A 14,595-nucleotide genomic window follows, 5' to 3' on the forward strand; every position below is an offset into this window, starting at 1 on the left:
CTTGCACATTCCTGATAGCAGTGCTAACAAACTGTTTTCAGTTATTTGCAAAACTGTATGTGAGCACACTCTTTACCAATCCATATCTCACAAGGCTCTGCTGCTACAGCTAGACATTTCTAGGAGAAATATTATCATATCTAGAAACTCCTGAGCCAAGCATAATGCCTGGTTGCTCCAGGGTTGGCAGCTGAGGACGTCTGCTCTGAAAGCACTGATGTGTCAAACATAGTAGTGAATGCAATTATGTAAAATGTATACAGTATGTTTTACTCATAGGCTTCATCATTTAAAATCTTTACTTGATCAATTTTTAAACATTATTAATAATAAATATGTCTAAAAACTTCTACTACTGTTTTTTTTTTTTTTTTTTTTTTTTAAAGGAGGGTATTTTTAAAATAGGGTAATATAGGGCAGCATTCAGGGTAATGGACTACACCAAAACATCATGTTAAAATGTATACCAAATAAAATAAAAATAATAATATTTCACTACATGTATGCTGCTAAATAAGGCAGAAATGTGTCTTCTCCATCTGTGATGATGATAATATTAATAATAAAAATAATTATAGGGGATCATTTTATGCTTCTATTGACCAGAAGTGTACTTTGGTGCAGCATAATTTTACTTACCTGAGGACATGCAGTAGTTATTGCAGAATCAATGTAAAATAACACATCTTAAAATAACATAATGCAGAACTGATTTAAATTACTTAAATAAATTGCAGCATATTTAAAGCCTATTAAATTAATGTACATACTGTAAAAATACATGAGCTGATGTTTAAAATGTGTGTTACGTCTCAGGTTGAGCAGTATACTGGATATATGTGTTATCTATTTCCATAAATATGTGTCAGAAAATAGCTTCCAAATCATTGTCAAAAATCCCCCTGACAAGCCCTTATTTATTTTTTATCTGCCAGGAATATGGCTTGCATAATCATAAATGTTATTAGAAGAACAGACCCCTCGCCTGTTAGCCCTGTTACTGGAGCCCATAATAACTCTGAAAATGCAAATGAACTCTAGGTAATCTATTAACGTCACTTCAATTTTACATCAGCACTCCAATTTAGCAGATCCTGACACATTCCTGTGCACGGTGTCTCCATACACAGGTTCATTTTGCCAGGAGAGAGCGGGCACATAGCAAGCAGGGCGGAGGAGCCATGTGCCATCTGTCTTTTCCCGACTTTATTACCCGACACCATAATGAAGCCCCTGTCGCAGAGGCCTCACACACACACTTGATTTTCAGATGACAAAATCAACTTTCCTCTGTTTATTTTTCCTCATATCAATTATTGTTATTCACACCTTTTTCCATGGAAGGGAGGTGGTATGGACGACTGTGTTAATTACCTCAATAGTCACTTCAATAGACATGCTAATTTCAACAATGTTGCAATCCTCTTGTCAGCACCAGAAGGCAGGGAGCATTGTAATTCCAGCATATGGTTTGAAGACCTAATGGGGGAATTTGCCTGCTTGTATCAGCCTTTGAGTCAAAGACCCCATTAGTGAAAAAACAGACTCAGTAATCCAATGAGATTTGTCCAATCCTAGCAATGAGTTATAATTCCCAATTGTGGATGGTCCACAACAGTACGTAACAGTGTTAAATATTTTGAAGTGAAATTGAAATACAATGAATATACATACAGCATTCTACAGGGAAAACTTAGTAACCATAAGCTTTCATTAAATGCTGAGAAAATGCAGAGGATTTGTCCTCCCTCGCATGACCTTTCTAATGATTTAGTCTTTGGGCTCCTATGACTTTGGTGATCTTAGGGTCTTAGAGATGCTTGGTACATTGGCAACAAAATTAGCAGAGTCCCGTAGCATCTGTGTGTTATTTGCTTCCGATGAAATAAAATATTTGTCATTTTTTGTAGTGTTATTATCATACTTTCATGATCCTACAAACTTTATATCTATAGTCAATTCAATCATTTCTCAACTAAAAACAACTTCATCAAGCAATATATTGAGTAACAACCAGATATTGTCCTTGGTTTTTTTTCCCTCACTCTCTAGTTATAACCCTCCTCAAGAGGGTTCACTATTTATTTATTTATAAAAAATAAAATAAAAACTGCCACAATTATTGTCAAAGACTTCCACTGAGTTTAATAATATGTGTCAAGTTAAAAAATATTATAATGTTTGTGTTGATCAAAAACGAAATAGATTATACTAACATGCCTAAAGTTATTTAAAGTTAAGTTATTTTTTAAGTAGTTAACTACTTCAATGTACTACTAGTTTGCATATCTGCAATTACTGCCATTGGATTATCTGTTGTCAAAAATATACAGCACAAATGAATTAATACTATTTGGCCACTTCTTAAAGTATGTATAATAAGTGAGCTAATCCCAAACTTCAGGGGCCAGTTGCACCAGCTATACGTAAGTTACAACTTAGCCTAATTGTGGCGTAAATGGGCACTAAGTCACAATTTACACACTACTAAATATTTGAGCGTTGCACCATTAAACTTTGTTAGGATGTAACCCTACATATAAACTAAATATTTACGGAAGACTCTGACCAAGAGTAACGGTTGGAATAAAACAGCAGACTGATATTTTATGACATCAATGAGCTCATGTTTTGTGTGACAGGCTTCAATCCTTTCGACATACAGCATGATGTTGACATTAACACTCATTTACATTTACGAGAGAAAAAAAAAAACAACATACTTTTAAGCGGCTCTTCAGCATGAAACCGTTCAAACCGTGCAGTTTTCAGGGTGCGTCGCCCGGTGTCAAGTTTCAAAACTTTCAATATATATATATATATATATATATATATATACACATTACTTTACGGAGAGCTTACAACCTACTAGTTAAGTCTTACATTAAGAACAGGTGGTACAACCAAATTAAGCTCTGCCTTAGTTATAAACTAACTAGTAGTTACTAAGCCCTTAGTGTCAACTTTACATCCAAACATACGTGAGACCTTACGCACAGCTGGTGCAACCCTACCCAGGAACCCAAATTAATTTCATGAGATTACCACTTTCAAACTTATTCTAAAGCCTTAATTAGAAAATACAATATGACATCAGCATGAGAGGTAAACTTTCTGTGATTTGTGTTTATGAGACAAGAAAGAGCCCCACTTATTTGTCTGTTTGTTGTTTTTCTCTTCCAGCCAAAGAGCTTTTGATTCTCTCTATGACTGTCTCCATTAACATAAATACTTTATAAGACCAAAACAAGTAATTGAGAATGCCTTTAAAGCAAACAAGAGAACACCAGCTAATGTTTATTTAATCAGCAGTGACAAAAGAAAATAACAATTGTGAAAGGCATCTTTTAGACTTCAGGCATCTTTTATTCCCATAGGTGGCCCTCCTCCACCAATTAGCTTTTTATCCCACAGCCTGAAAGAGAAAACCTCTCACCTATATCTCTCATTCTGTATGCTCTAAGTGCTGGATAAATATGATGGAAGAACAATACAGAGGAGAAAATGCACATATGAAGAAGTCAAGTAGGTTTTGAAAGGAAACAAGGATGCTCTCTGTTTCACATGGCTGGATTATAATGTACTAGGAGAAGTACACTATTCCCCAGACTGCATTCTACACTTCAAATGTGAGCCTTGGGTCAGGAGTCTAGAAACATTTGAAGCACAAGAAGTGGTTATTTAGAGCCATTTTCCTGCTCAAAATGACATTAATCATTTCATTAATGGCACTTCCCGTAACTCTGAGTCATCTCGTCATTAATCTATATTCATGAAAATAGCTCCCCTCTGCAATACATTATTTCATATTCTGAATTTAAGCCATCAAGCACAAAGCACTATTTACAAAAAGCAAAAACAAGTCATGAATTAATACATTGCTTTATATGGCCATTTCCTTCACATGGGTTGAAAAAACACAATGTTTTTTTTTTTTTTTTTTTTTTTTTTTTTACTTTCCTGAGCAATGAGGTGTCACTATGCAAATTCTACATGAGATGTGCACTGCAGAACAGCACAGCATTCAGAATGTCAATGGGTTGTAACAAATTCCTTAAGTGGTATTCTTCTGAGATCTCCTACACAGTCTTACTAATATTCAAGATCCAGCTCAAGGTCAGGCCCAGAATGGAACAGAGAAAGCTCACACAGGCTTTGTCAACTAAATATAAGCTCTATTTAAAGCACATCTTAAGAAGAAATTCATTAGAATGCATGGCTGGAAAATCTTGAGAACTTATGAATACATTGTGATGCTTGGGGGAAAAAAAATGGTCAAATTGGACAATCTCAGTGCCGCTCTCAGTGCTCCAATGCTGAACCAGATTATGTCATACCAAAAACCTATATAGCTGTTGGTCTCTGGGATTACAAAATGGCTATGGACAGCAACCTACAAATATCACATATTAGGGGTCTTCAATGTTTTTCAGGCCTTGGACCCCTTGGTGGATAGTGTGATGAAAAATAATATACTTGTACATTTTAAATGTACTTAATACAAGGAACATGAAACATGTAGCTGAACATTTAACTTTGTAACTTTAGATTTAGTTGAAGTTAACTTAATATATAATATCTTAATTGCATATTTTAATTTTTTCACATCAATCAATAAATGGCAAAGCAAATCTTGTCATGAATTTCCAGATATATTCTAGCCACTCCATATTTCTTTATTTCTATCTTTAGATCATTATTTTTTTGTTACTTTTTACTTTTGTCTATCCTTTTGTCTGCCTGATTTCATGGTGACAGAGGGCCTATCAAAGTTCAGCTGAGACAACAGGAGATGATGAAAGGAGATCACTCACCCACTTGCGACATCTCTGGCACTGACCCTTTGTAAGGCCCTTCAGTGAACTGTGGGGGGTTGTCATTGATGTCTTGCACTTTGATGATGAACTCCGAGGCCGGTTCTAGAGGTTGGTTGGAGTCTCTGTCAATGACCTGCGCCGTGAGTGTGTACTCTGCCTTCTCCTCCCGGTCTAGCCTCTTCATTGCGTGAATGTCCCCCGTCCTCTCATTGATGGAGAAGATGGTGCCCGCCCCTTCCCCTGCCAGCACATACTTGATGTTCTTATTCCCCACGTCCAAATCCGTATGGAGCTAAAAAGAGAAATAGAGGAGGAGGAGGAGTGAGGCTACTTCCAGTCGTAGCTAATACCACTTGAGCAGGACCAGATCAATGCTGTCCATACTGGACTAAGCTGAAATCATTCACATAAAAGAATTAAGGCCCACCACCAAGTGCAGAGCAGCGTAGTCTCTCCAAAAGGCTAGTGTTTTTTTTTCACTGTGACAGCTGAATTGTTCAATCTCACAGACAAAATGGCAGTCCTGGATTTCCAGGTAATGCATGGATTGTGTATCCCACCCATCTGTCATTCACCTGTTCATACATCGCTAGTAGATGGTGGAGGTCAAAGTGCTTTGCTCACACCTGCCTCATGGCCCTTTTACCAATTTGAAATCATCCACCAGGTCACATTTCCAGAATGAGAAGGTGATTGGATTGTACCAGGACAAAAACGACAAAAGGGAAAGGCCAGACTATCTCTTCCTCAATGCGAAAGAAGCCTATCTAGCTAATCCTACTCTCGGTTTCATTATTTTTCTCTCATGTTTTGAGATTTCATGAATTTTGTTTTGTTTTTAGTTTTCTCCCAGCAATAAAAGCATTCAGCATTTTATTTTCAACTGAGAGCATTGTTTTTAATCTGCTATACCTCTAGAGTATTTAAAAAAGGGACGTTTTTAAACTAAATAAACAGGAACACTGTTATTAGCTGAAGCACTATTCAGCTTACCCTTCGCCAGAACTCACAAATCCAACATGTGCTTGCATTCAGTTTAAATATTACACTTTTAGATGCATGGCACCAAGTTTGATGTCATTAACGGCAAACAGCATTAGTTTTTGCATGTGTCATAACCAAACATGTCTCTCCTATTTTTTGTGGTGCTCTTATTGTGTTTTTTGTCCTTATTGAAACTTGACATCTATGGTCACTATCAGGTTTTACCTGAATTGAAAATGTTTCGGTGCCTGCTTTCAGTGCTTTATAAGCACTAAATATGCGTTCCATGTGAAACATAGATCTGCGCAGGGCAATTAAAGCCTGGTTTCATGTGTGTGTGTGTGTGTGTGTGTGTGTGTGTGTGTGTGTGTGTGTGTGTGTGTGTGTGTGTGTGTGTGTGTGTGTGTGCATGACAGGATAGCGCAGAGCAGATCATGCACAAGTTAACCGGGCTCCCCTCGATATTGAGGCACAGACCACAAAACTTACTTGACCTATTTGAATTCTACTGAGAATTTTATATTTTAATGGATCAATTTGGCTAGAAAAATTGTTTTCAATAGCTAGACAGCCTCTATATTCTTAACAGCACAGACAAAGGAAAGACAAATCACTGTGTGCTGCACCAGCATCAAGTACCAAGAACTCAAGTTGACTCAAGATGGCGCCGAGTATGGCTGCTGCGTTGCGAGCTCCGACACATCATGGTAGTGCTTTGTTTGTTTTGTTTACAATTCTTATGTTTTTTGTCTTGGATGTTGTCTGCCTTATTGTCTACTACAGACAAACACTTTTGGACATTGGTTCAGCAATCACACACTGTAAACCAGACTTCAAATTCCTCAATGCCGACCCACTGTTTACAAACACGGCAGCGGAGCCCTTTGTTTGGGCTGCCCGGCCGCGGAAACACAGGAGGAAAAGGGGAAACAGAGCCGGCGTTCTCATCAGAGTAAGACGTTGCGCAAATCGACCCCCGCTACCCAGTATTCTACTGGCAAATGTTCAGTCTCTGGATAACAAGCTCTGCGAGCTGAAAGCGTGGATCTCTTTCCAACGAGAGACGAGGAACTGCTGCATTATCTGCTGCATTAACAGAAACTTGGATGTCTGTGGAGATTCCAGACTCAGCCATTGAACCCGCGGGGTTCTCCGTGCACCGAGCGAACAGAGCGAAAGACCTCTCAGGTAAAAGCAGAGGTGGTGGTGTATGTTTTATGATCAACAAATCCTGGTGTGATCAGAGAAACGTACATTCTATTCTTTCTGCTCTCCTGATCTGGAATTTCTCATGCTTCTGTGTCGACCATTCTGGCTACCGAGGGAATTCACAGTGGTCATTATCACTGCGGTGTACATCCCACCACAAGCCGACACAGAACGGGCACTCAAGGAACTGTACGGGACTATAAGCAAACAGGAAACCGCGCACCCTGAGGCCGCGTTCATTGTGACCGGGGACTTTAACAACGCCAGTTTCAAATCAGTCGCAACAAAATACCACCAACACATTAGTTTTAACACACGAGGGGACCGGGTTTTGGACCATTGCTGCTCTCCCTTCCGGGATGGCTACAAATCCCTCCCCCGCCCACCATTTGGCAAATCGGACCACTCCTCCATTCTGCTTCTGCCCGCTTACAGGCCGAAACTGAAACAGGAAGCACCCGCCCTCAGAACGATCCAGTGCTGGTCAGACCAATCAGACTCTATGCTACAAGACTGTTTTGATCACACGGACTGGGAGATGTTCCGGTCCGCCTCTGATGACGACATCGAGCTTTACGCTGATAGCGTAACGTGTTTCATCAGAAAGTGCGTAGAGGACATCGTTCCGACCAAAACAATATGGATCTATCCAAACCAGAAGCCATGGATTAATAGCGATGTTTGCGTGGCACTTAATGTGTGGACCTCCGCTTTTAATTCCAGGAACGCGGAGGAGCATAAACAAGCCAGTTATGCCCTCCGATCAGAACAGCAAAATGCCAGTACAGGAACAAGATTGAAGGACAGTTCAACACCACCAACTCTAGAAGCATGTGGCAGGGAATTAATATCATCACGGACTTTAAAGGGAATAAAAACTCTGCCATGAACACCGCTGCCTCTCTCCCGGATGAGCTAAATACTTTTTATGCTCGTTTTGAGGGAAATAACACCGCCCTCACAGAGAGAGCTCTCGCAGCCGAAGCTACAGAGGTTAGTTCACTCTCCATCTCTGTAGCGGATTCACCCGATCCTTCCAACGGGTGAATATCCGCAAAGCCGCAGGTCCAGACGGCATTCTGGCCACGTCATCAGAGCGTGCGCGTACCAACTGGCTGGTGTTTTTACGGACATTTTTAATCTTTCCCTCTCTTTGTCTGTAGTTCCCACATGCTTCAAAATGTCCACCATTGTGCCTGTTCCAAAGCAATCCAAAATCACTTGCTTAAATGACTGGCATCCTGTTGCTCTGTCCCCCACCATCAGCAAATGCTTTGAGAGGCTAATCAGAGATTACATCTGCTCTGAGCTGCCTGCCTCACTGGACTCATTGCAGTTTGCTTACTGCAACAACCGCTCCACTGATGATGCCATTGCATCTACAATACACACTGCTCTCTCCCACCTGGAAAAAAGGAACACTTATGTGAGAATGCTGTTGGTAGACTACAGCACAGCATTCAACACAATAGTGTCCTCCAAGCTTGATGAGAAACTCTGGGCTCTGGGCTTAAACAGCTCACTGTGCAGCTGGATCCTGGACTTCCTGTCAAGCAGACGCCAGGTGGTTAGAATCGGCAGGAACATCTCCTCATCACTGACCCTCAACACTGGAGCCCTGCAGGGCTGTGTTCTCAGCCCACTCTTGTATTCTCTGTACACACATGACTGTGTGGCAACACATAGCTCCAATGCCATCATTAAGTTTGCTGATGACACGTCGGTGGTAGGTCTGATCGCTGACAATGATGAAACAGCCTACAGAGAGGAGGTGCACACTCTGACACACTGGTGTCAGGAGCACAACCTCTCCATCAACGGCAGTAAGACAAAGGAGCTTGTGGTGGACTTCAGAAGAAAAGACAGAGAACACAGTCCCATCACCATCAATGGAGCACCAGTGGAGAGAGTCAGCAGCTTCAAGTTCCTGGGTGTCCACATCACTGAGGAACTCACATGGTCCATCCACACTGAAGCTGTTGTGAAGAAGGCTCATCAGCGCCTCTTCTTCCTGAGACGGCTGAGGAAGTTTGGAATGAACCGCCACATCCTCGGTTCTACACCTGCACTGTAGAGAGCATCCTGACTGGCTGCATCTCCGCCTGGTACGGCAATAGCACCACCCACAAACCGCAAAGCACTGCAAAGGGTGGTGCGAACTGCCAGACACATCATCGGAGGTGAGCTTCCCTCCCTCCAGGACATATATACCGGGCGGTGTGTGAAAAAAGCTTGGAGGATCATCAGAGACTCCAGCCACCCAAGCCATGGGCTGTTCTCACTGCTACCATCAGGCAGGCGGTATCGCAGCATCAGGACCTGCACCAGCCGACTTCATGATTGCTTCTTCCCCCAAGCGATCAGACTTTTGAACTCTTGATCTCCCACGATCAAAATACATCAGCACTGCACTTTATTACTCTTACTCTTATATCTCACACCGGACTGTCATAAATTATATTATTATTATATTATATTCTCTCTTAACAACTTACTATCAACCAACAGCCTGAATGTCAATACAGTACAACACAACCTACTGTACATTCTATATATACTATATATACTTTTTATTGTATTGTGTGTATTGTATACTGTACAGTGTATGTTATTATTTGTATATTGTGTTGTGTGTAATTATGTGTATATTAGACTTTAATTGTGTTGTGTTAATCTGATGTTCATTGTAAATTGGTATATGTCTCATCACTTTCACGACCGCTATGTTGCTCGGAACTGCACCCAAGAATTTCACACACTATTGCACTTGTGTATAAGGTTGTGTGACAATAAAAGTTATTTGATTTGATTTGAAGTACAAGACTTTTTAAAATACACATAAACACCCTTACTAACATTTAGCTATCACAGTAAACTATAACAGATTTTTTTTTTTTTTTTTTTGTTATTATTATTATTGCAACTGTGTTGAGGTAAAAAAAAAGTTGGTATGAAACGGAAATTGCAACTGACTTCCGTATTGTAACGCATTACCAAGTGAAGCGGCTTATCGAACAAGAAAAACAAACAAAAAGAAAATGTAGGGAGGGGACTTTTATCCATAGGTTGTTGACTGGATTGTGAAAATATATATGGGGGGTTGGAGATAGGCGGCAGATCTGAATGTGAGTTGCAGTCCACACAATGCAGTTGACACACATACACACACCCTTTCCACCATGCTGTTTGTGCCAGAGCCAGGGAAACTGAGAAGCAATTTTAATACCGGAGAGCTTTTCCACTGACTTTAGAACCAAGCGACAACTAAACTGACAACATTAATCCATAACCAGCCCACAAACACATAAAACACATTGCAGTCTTTGCTTACGACCAGGCTAAAGCCACTGTGCAAGTCCAATGGCGATGAACGAGAAACAGTCACAATATTTCAATGTTTTGAATCACAATACACTAAATATAAAGGGGAAAAAGAACACTTACTTATGCTGTACATCTCAAGACACCTGAGTAAACTCCAGACACATCCGACTTGCATTATATGCAGTAGTAATCACTTCCAGAAGCATTCAGATGTGAAATGTTTCAAAGACAACTGCGAATTCGCCGTTATTCCTACTCCTTCGAAATGTTAATTCAAGCCAGCGGGCCCATAACCTAGGTAGTGTGGGGTAGGGAACAGGGTTTTGGGAGGGAAACTGCATTTCTGCATTAGCTGCTTTGACACCAGGTTTGTGTACCTGACTCTAGAAGGGGCGGGGTTAAAACTGACTAAAAACTTGGCTTAAATGCAGCAGTATTAACTTGCATGCGTCAGCGGAGAAGAGTCAGTCATTTCACCAGAAGAGCAAGTTACACAAAGTTTATTAAAGTTTATGGGGTAAAAATGTTCTTATAAAATAGCATATATACATGGATAAATTGTTCACAATAATACCAGTAACATGCATTATTAAAATACATGGGATCAGTTTTGATTTCATGCCGACTTTAAATGTTTTTACGCTATTTTGATATATATTTTTTTCCTTTCCCCACAACAAATAAACCGTTATTAATTACCTAACCGTTGTTATGAGGAGCCATTCTTGGTCTTACCTGTGATTATGGCATTGCAAATGGCACTGTTAAACAATGGAAGAACTATGGTAAACATAAGGGCAAGTAGCCTCTCCGTCGAGAGACAGCCAGTGAACAGGTAAGTGTGCCGGTCTTTGGAGCCGCTCACCCGGCCCAGTCACCGGCCACCGTTGCGGGCTTGCAGAGCAGCGCATCCCCCCCTGGGCTGCCTTCCAGGTGGGGTTCCTGCTCTGCCTTGCCGCGAACCATCCTGCCCGGGTATGGTAAGTCCAGTCGTCCCCCTGGTGCCGCTGTCACAGAGGCTGGAGGCCTGGTTAGCGCTCTCCAGCCCCTCACGGTGGCTCATTAGGATGATTCGCCTTTGGATTGTGGATGTAATTTTCCTCACATACCAGTCTCAGGACTTGCCGTGCCCCTTGGGAGTCTGGGCGCACTCCACTAGAGGTGTTGCATCCTCCTGGGTACTGGCTAGGCGGGCTTCTCTAGCAGACATATGCAGAGCTGCGGGTTGGGCTACACCCAATACCATTGCAAGGTTTTATAACCTACGCATAGACCCGGTTTCAACCCGAGTGTTACGTGGTAACAGCAGGTAGACCGGGCGGCCGGTTGGGTGTACCGCTTGCATTGCACCTTTCCCCTTTTTCAAAGGTGATAATGTGCACCTTTTTGTCCACAACAGTTCCCAGTACCTGGTGAACTCCAGATGCCTCTTAATTCTTAAGCACTGTTCGGTGACGAACTCGGCAGAGGAGTAATGCCACCAGGCCCAGTAGTCATAGTATTCCCCTTTTCAGGTGAGCCGGTGTGCTCGGGCTCAGTGCCCCTTGTGTGGTGATTCCCCCTTGGTAATCCCGTATGTTGAGTTTCCACTGTTTGGTTTCCCCTTAGGTGAACCCTGTGTTTCCCCTCATCAGAGATTTTTCTGCCTCAGCCACTGTTCTGCGTACCCTCTCTGTAGATAGGGTCCTCCTGTGATATCATTCCATATGTGAACTTCCCTGTTGGTAAGGCCATGTGAGGTATGCTCCACATGTTAACCTCCCTGGCCGGGACTCTCTATCGGCTCCTCAGCATAAATCTGAATGAGTGATGCACACCGTCTCCTTTTATATCCGTATGTCTGGTGTGGAGAGTGGCATGCAAATTCCACTCGCCAATTTTCATTGGCCTGTTCTATTTTAAGCAAAGGTGATTGGGGCTCTCAAGATCAAACCCCCAGTGTCACTACATTGACACATCGTCTCATTCCCTCCATCAAGGAACAGAGGTTACATCAGTAACCAAGACGTTTTATGCATATGTTGTCTCAGTGGTGCTGTTCCCTACACTGACAAAGTACACACACTTAAATTGTCACACCTTGCACTTTTGTTCTCCTAATTGTCCTACCATTCCACATGAAAGATCTATCTCATTAACACATTAGTTTAACAACATTATTTGCACTACCAAATCCCTTAAACGAGCTTAAATTAATGATGTGCTTTTTATGAAAAAAAACGTACATACACTGGCGGCCAAAAGCTTAGAATAATGTACAGATTTTGCTCTTATGGAAAGAAATTGGTACTTTTATTCACCAAAGTGGCATTGAACTGATCACAATGTATAGTCAGGACATTAATAACGTGAAAACTTACTATTACAATAAGAAAAAACTATTTCAAAGAGTTCTCATCAAAAAATCGTCCATGTGCAGCAATGACAGCTTTGCAGATCCTTAGAATTTTAGCTGTCAGTTTGTCCAGATACTCAGGTGGGATTTCACCCCACGCTGCCTGTAGCGCTTGCCATATATGTGGCTGTCTTGTCGGGCACTTCTCACGCACCTTACAGTCAAGCTGATCCCACAAATGCTCAATGGGGTTAAGATCCATAACACTCTTTTCCAATTATCTGTTGTCCAATGTCTGTGTTTCTTTGCCCACTGTAACCTTTTCTTTTTTTTTTTTTTTTTTTTTTTTCTGTTTCAAAAGTGGCTTTTTCTTTACAATTCTTTCTATAAGGCCTGCACCCCTGAGTCTTCTCTTTACTGTTGTACATGTAACTGGTGTTGAGTGGGTAGAATTCAATGAAGCTGTCAGCTGAGGACACGTGAGGCATCTATTTCTCAAACTAGAGACTCTGATGTACTTATCCTCTTGTTTAGTTGTACATCTGACCTTCCACATCTCTTTCTGTCCTTGTTAGAGCCAGTTGTCTTTTGTCTTTGAAGACTGTAGTGTACACCTTTGTATGAAATCTTCAGTTTTTTGGCAATTTCAAGCATTGTATAGGCTTAATTCCTCAAAACAATGATTGACTGACGAGTTTCTAGAGAAAGCTGTTTCTTTTTTTGCCATTTTTGACCTAATTTTGACCTTAAGACATGCCAGTCTATTGCATACTGTGGCAACTCAAAAACAAACACAAAGACAATGTTAAGCTTCATTTGACGAACCAAACAGCTGTCAACTGTGTTTAATATAATGGCAAGTGATTTTCTAGTACCAAATTAGCAATTTAGCATGATTACTCAAAGATAAGGTGTTGGAGTGATGGTTGCTGGAAATGGGGCCTGTCTAGATTTGATCAAAAATGACTTTTTTCAAATAGTGATGGTGCTGTTTTTTTATATCAGTAATGTCCTGACTATACTTTGTGATCAGATTAATACCACTTTGGTGAATTAAAGTACCAATTTCCTTTCGAAACACCAAACCTTTGGCCACCAGTGTGTGTGTGTGTATTTATATATATATATATATATATATATATATATATCCTTTCCTGTTTTCCCTTCATGAATTCACGAATATGTATGATAATATGTTATTATATTTCACTGTTAAATGTAGACATTTTTTTTACTGCTCAATAAACTTAATTTTCTCAGTTTGTTCACCCATATAGCCATATGTGTGCAGACAACATTTCAGTCTTGCACTCATGCCTGTCCCATTCTGATGAGTGATCGTTTAATCTCAATGTGGAAACAATCGGCTGAGAGTACGGCTGCAGAGGGGAGGCAGTATGTCAGTATTCGAGCTGCCATGGAATCTCCAGCGCTCTAACATCAGATAAGATCTGGGGCCAGTTTAAAAAAAATGTTCTTAAGAAAAAAATTAAGAAAGTTCTTCGGATAAATTATAAGAAGTTCGTAAGAACGTTCCTAAGTGCAATTCTTGAAAAATTCTTAAGAAGTTCTCAAATATTTTCTTTAGAACATTTTTTCTTAGAACAAAAAGACAGGGGGGCCTGGGTAGCTCAGCGAGTAAAGATGCTGTCTACCACACCTGGAGTCACGAGTTCAAATCCAGGGCGTGCTGAGTGACTCCAGCCAGGTCTCCTAAGCAACCAAATTGGCCCGGTTTCTAGGGAGGGTAGAGTCACATGGGGTAACCTCCTTGTGGCCGCTATAATGTAGTTCTCGCTCTCGGTGGGGCGCGTGATGAGTTGTGCGTGGATGCCGCAGTGAATAGCGTGAAGCCTCCACACGCGCTACATCTCCGCGGTAACGCGCTCAACAAGCCACGTGATAAGTTGTGCAGATTGACATCTC

At 41.1% G+C, this 14,595-nt stretch overlaps 1 protein-coding gene across 2 annotated transcripts in view; it reads right to left on the minus strand.

Annotated features, from left to right (window-relative positions):
* The window catches only part of LOC127446520 (cadherin-8-like), a 151,689-nt gene that overhangs the window by 68,780 nt on the left and 68,314 nt on the right, over positions 1 to 14,595 (minus strand). For both annotated transcript variants that reach the window (XR_007898218.1, XM_051707508.1), the window contains exon 3: positions 4,815 to 5,109. Coding sequence is in view for 1 of the 2 variants with exons in the window: in XM_051707508.1 (XP_051563468.1) it covers positions 4,815 to 5,109 (295 nt within the window). In the remaining variant the exon portion in view is untranslated. The remainder of the gene's footprint in view (positions 1 to 4,814; positions 5,110 to 14,595) is intronic.

Source organism: Myxocyprinus asiaticus, chromosome 1 (genome assembly GCF_019703515.2).
Source record: "Myxocyprinus asiaticus isolate MX2 ecotype Aquarium Trade chromosome 1, UBuf_Myxa_2, whole genome shotgun sequence".
Taxonomy (NCBI): Eukaryota; Metazoa; Chordata; class Actinopteri; order Cypriniformes; family Catostomidae; genus Myxocyprinus; species Myxocyprinus asiaticus.